Source organism: Ptychodera flava, chromosome 1 (genome assembly GCF_041260155.1).
Source record: "Ptychodera flava strain L36383 chromosome 1, AS_Pfla_20210202, whole genome shotgun sequence".
Taxonomy (NCBI): domain Eukaryota; kingdom Metazoa; phylum Hemichordata; class Enteropneusta; family Ptychoderidae; genus Ptychodera; species Ptychodera flava.
The window spans coordinates 42656440-42661968 of NC_091928.1; the positions used below are offsets into that span (position 1 = coordinate 42656440).

Below are 5529 nucleotides of genomic sequence, written 5' to 3' on the forward strand. Positions count from 1 at the left end.
TGGCAAAGAAACTGTGGAGTCTTGGTTTTGCAGACTTTGCAGTTTTCAAGGTTTGTATTGTTCGCCCCACACATCCAGATATATCGAGAGATATGTTGTTCTAAGCACAGGTAAAAAATCTCTTTCAGTATCTGATTTAGTTGTTGAGATTTGGAGCCCGGGTAACCAGAATTCCACGCATACATGAGGGTAGCGGAGTCTGAACAAACGTTCAATCGTGCATTTTTCAGTTGCTGGCCGAATGCTACTAGCGCTCTAACAAGGGCTTCTGCTTCTTTTTCCACTATTGGTCTATTCCTCCATTCTAATTCCCAACTATCTCCTATTGACGTCGACTGAACCGGGCTAGTTTGTAGAATCGCTCCCCACTTGTAAGAGCTCGCGTCTGTGTATGCCGTAATTATTGCATGTTTCTCGTCACGCCAGGGAAATGGACTTACACATTTAATCAAATTGCGCCACTCGTCTAGTTCTTTCCTGAGTGGGGTACCGATACGAATGTTGATAGTGTTCTTAGCGGATTTTTGCGCTTTCGATAGAGCAAAGGCCATTTGCCTGATAAAGATCCGAGCGCATGGAATTGCCAGACTGAAAGAAATACATTTCCCCATGATTTTTTGCAACAAAGGAATTGGTATCACACTCTCACCCATGGCGTATTCTACTAACTCTAAGAAGCGGAGCTTTTTTGCGGGGGAATGATGAAAGCTTTACTCTCGGAATCTACTATCATACCTAAGAGAACCAAGGCTTTCTGCGGTCTAAGTACACTCTTTTTTAGTGCTATGAAGTAGCCAGTGTCTATACATAACTTAAATAGGATGTATGCTGCCGCCTCGGCGAGATCGAAATTCGACCAATCACTGTGCGTGTCGCTATTATAGGCCGGTCTCAGTGGTCCCCCGTGTCTATCGTCGATGTACTGTAGGCAGGGGACACCTAGGATACGCGCGTGACTCGTGATAGCGTAACCGACAGTATGGTAGATATACGCAGATAGCTTCCAGCCAAACGGTAGCGTGTTATTAAGATACCATTGCCCTGCCCATTGAAAACCAAAATATTTGCGATCTACTTCCTTAATAAGAAGGTGGTCATAGCCACTTTTATCGTCACACTTAAAGTGATAATCATATTGTTCAAGATATCGCGAGACTTCAATCAGCTTGTCTAACTTAAATGGGATGTCTCTGATCCATAAATTAAGATATCTCATATCAATACACATCCTAGGTTTTTTTGATTCTACAGTAATAGGCCTGACAATAAAAGGTGGGGGGTCTATGCCGACCTGCCCGACAGCTGAAATAGCGCCAGTTTGGATTCTAGAGGAGATTGACTGAGAAATGAACTCAACAAAATTTACACAGGCAGGATTATTGGCAAAGATACGAGCTGGTGGGGTGGAACTATCATACAGTTTTCCTTTAAATGGACCTTTATAATGTTGAAAATACTCCGAGACTCCGACTCCATTAGTGATCCATTCCATGACAGGATCGTGACTACCAGTAGACATAATAGTTTCCCAGTTACATCTGTGTCGATGTAATTCTCCTGCGATGAATTCATCGGGGCAGCGAAAAGCTAATGTCGTTGGGGAAGCTCTCATCTTTCCCATCGTTACATCCCCGATGGTGGGGTTACACTCCAGGCCCTGTCGAGGGGCACCCTCAAAAGCTACCCAAGAGTAGGTAATTCTAGCGTCGGAATTTTTTCCACCATAAACTTTTCCCATGGATATGGTACATTTGTATTCTGCAACAGAACATATCAAGGCCGAAACATGAAAAAAAAACCAAAATTACCTGTGAGGGCGCCCCTAGACAGGACCTCGAAATGCGAGGTGTGCAGGTAAGTACACGAGGGTGCTATGGACCCTCCCTGTAGAAGGGGATGAGGAGGCGGTATTACTACTTACATGGGAGGCTTTGAAGAATGGCGCATAAATTTTGACACCTTGTACGCTATTTCCTCCTCTTCCTTGTTTCCCAGGAGAAGAATCAACAACCTGCCGGCTTCCTGCCCAAAATCATTAGACTCGAACTGGGCTAATACCGCCCGAAACCTAGGCAGTTTTGGATGAGCTGCAACGTCGCTCTGTCGACCAGTGCCCTCAATGCGCTGACGAGTTGAACCCTGGAGGCCAACAATGGTGTGCGCCAATTCCATGACTTTCGACAGGGCGTCCTCAACGGATGCAGTTTCCGCCATATCTTGAAGCTTCTGAATTTGAGTCTTCAAATTCTTCATCTCGTCAGCCTATAAATTCAACCAAGAAATATCAGCCGTCAACACCATTTCAATATTATAGTAGACAACATTACCTACTATCGCAACAACATAGCGAGATGGTCGTATACTCTACATCTGCATACTCGCACATTTCTTTGGCATAATCACAGCACCCCACTATGCCCGCCGCTGGCATCATTATCATATACGGTTTTTTGTGTGTGGTTTTTTTGTTTGTTTTTTTTTGTTTGTTTTGTTTTGGGTTTTTTTTTGTCGTTTTTAATCATTTATCCCACTTCTCCACAATGTATGCACTAGCCTTACTATAACGTCCTCAAGTACCACTCTTGAGTCTGTACGTTATTCCCACAGCAACTTCTCGTCTGTTATTGCTGTATTCCCCACATACAATACCATCCATCTATATGTTACTAGAACTCGATCACCAAGGGCTTGTATTCCCCTACAGGCTAAAACACTGATGGCACCCTCGCAGTAACTCCTCATGGAGTTAACTACCTGGCCAATTCTCCCGGCACCCTCGCAGCAACTCCTCATCGAGTTAACTACCTGGCCAATTCTCCCGGCACCCTCGCAGCAACTCCTCATCGAGTTAACTACCTGGCCAATTCTCCCGGCACCCTCGCAGCAACTCCTCATCGAGTTAACTACCTGGCCAGACTTAGCGACTTCAAGTAAAAGAAGATAACAGGACGGTGAAAAGAGGGTACAGAAAGAGAAACTAAACACAAGTATGACGTAGAATGAACACAAAAGAAGACAAAAGAGAGAGAAATGAGACTGCAGTATCACATGGAAACCACAGACAGCTGGCTAACATGAATACTACACGTGCGCAAGCAAAAGAGCAGTGAACATGAACAAACAAGCCAAGTGACAGAAATGAAAAACAGGGGGAAAGGAAGCGGAAAACGTATCAGCGAAGAAATTCCAACTTGAAAGCATCTAGACACGTGCGCACACAAACTTGTGGCATGCTAGCGCCCCTGGAGAGACCAGGTGAATGACTCGTACCAACAGGTGGTAGCGTGCCAAACGAAAACTGACTCGTGCTATTCCTTGCATAATTCGCAATTATCTAGTAATGAAATGACGGCGACATACACACAAGCAACGTATCAAACAGTCTAACAAACCAGCTCTACGATACGATATGCTCACCTGTGAAGGTTGGCTCTCCTGTGGCCCTATCTGGGGTCTAGGCGTTTCTGGTCGTGGTTGTTTGTCATTGGCTCCCAGTGGTGTTTGCAAAGCAGTACGGGCACGGGAATTCTCAGCATTCTCGGGTGGTTGAGAAGCAGCAGTCGCCCTAGACGGGCCTCCGTGTGCAGCAACAAAGGCTTGGCTGGCGCTAGCAACTGGTTGAGACGATGCCATGCTGTGTCGCTGGTCCCGTGTGCAATGAGGAGAGATAGTCCGGATGACACCTTTTCTATTTATACCTTATAAATTTGCATATGGCGGATTACTTTCACTACATGATGCGGCTTTGAATAGGCCGGAGACAGCTTGTATTGTGTCTTAGTATGACCAAGTTCAAATCTTGACCTTTATTACTATCACAGGTCCATATATACAGTGTAGTATGAATAATCATTAGAATCAATGAATGACACGACTAACTAATGACACGCCCACTGCATAATCTACATAATTAGTAAAGGAATTGGTGGGCGGAGCTACACCATACACTTGATTCCCAACAAATATGAATAATTTTTTTCAGTACAAAATTAGATAAATCTGTGCATTTATGTATGCTTGATTATTCACATTATTGTTCTTGATTAGACTACAATGGTTACAAGTCTATGGTTGTGCAAGAAATTTGATTTTTGAATTTCACCAAAATGTCCATACACTATGCATGGGGGTCTATGATGAAACTATGAATAATTTTTTTCAGTACAAAATTAGATAAATCTGTGCATTTATGTATGCTTGATTATTCACATTATTGTTCTTGATTAGACTAGAGTGGTTACAAGTCCATGGTTGTGCAAGAAATTTGATTTTGGAATTTCACCAAAATGTCGATTCACTATGCATTGGGGTCTATGATGAAACTATGAATAATTTTTTTTCAGTACAAAATTAGATAAATCTGTGCATTTATGTATGCTTGATTATTCACATTATTGTTCTTGATAAGACTAGAGTGGTTACAAGTCCATGGTTGTGCAAGAAATTTGATTTTGGAATTTCATCAAAATGTCAATTCACTATGCATTGGGGTCTATGATGAAACTATGAATAATTTTTTTTCAGTACAAAATTAGATAAATCTGTGCATTTATGTATGCTTGATTATTAAGATTATTGTTCTTGATTAGACTACAATGGTTACAAGTCTATGGTTGTGCAAGAAATTTGATTTTTGAATTTCACCAAAATGTCCATACACTATGCATGGGGTCTATGATGAAACTATGAATAATTTTTTTTCAGTACAAAATTAGATAAATCTGTGCATTAAATTATGTATGCTTGATTATTCATATTATTGTTCTTGATAAGACTAGAGTGGTTACAAGTCCATGGTTGTGCAAGAAATTTGATTTTGGAATTTCACCAAAATGTCAATTCACTATACATTGGGGTCTATGATGAAACTATGAATAATTTTTTTTCAGTACAAAATTAGATAAATCTGTGCATTTATGTATGCTTGATTATTCACATTATTGTTCTTGATAAGACTAGAGTGGTTACAAGTCCATGGTTGTGCAAGAAATTTGATTTTGGAATTTCATCAAAATGTCGATTCACTATGCATTGGGGTCTATGATGAAACTATGAATAATTTTTTTTCAGTACAAAATTAGATAAATCTGTGCATTAAATTATGTATGCTTGATTATTCATATTATTGTTCTTGATAAGACTAGAGTGGTTACAAGTCCATGGTTGTGCAAGAAATTTGATTTTTGAATTTCACCAAAATGTCCATACACTATGCATGGGGATCTATGATGAAAATGTGAATAATTTTTTTTCAGTACAAAATTAGATAAATCTGTGCATTAAATTATGTATGCTTGATTATTCACATTATTGTTCTTGATAAGACTAGAGTGGTTACAAGTCCATGGTTGTGCAAGAAATTTGATTTTGGAATTTCATCAAAATGTCAATTCACTATGCATTGGGGTCTATGATGAAACTATGAATTTTTTTTCAGTACAAAATTAGATAAATCTGTGCATTTATGTATGCTTGATTATCAAGATTATTGTTCCTGATTAGACTAGAGTGGTTACAAGTCTATGGTTG

The 5529-nt window shown here is 40.4% G+C and overlaps 1 protein-coding gene across 1 annotated transcript; it reads right to left on the reverse strand.

Moving 5' to 3' along the window:
- Positions 1–1917: 1917 nt before the first annotated feature.
- On the reverse strand, positions 1918–3723 carry LOC139145006 (uncharacterized). Its single transcript, XM_070715897.1, has 2 exons — positions 3418–3723; positions 1918–2262 (listed from the first exon to the last, which is right to left on the reverse strand). The coding sequence occupies exons 1-2, from the start codon at positions 3631–3633 to the stop codon at positions 1918–1920; spliced, it is 561 nt and encodes a 186-aa protein (XP_070571998.1). The 5' UTR covers positions 3634–3723.
- Positions 3724–5529: the final 1806 nt, after the last annotated feature.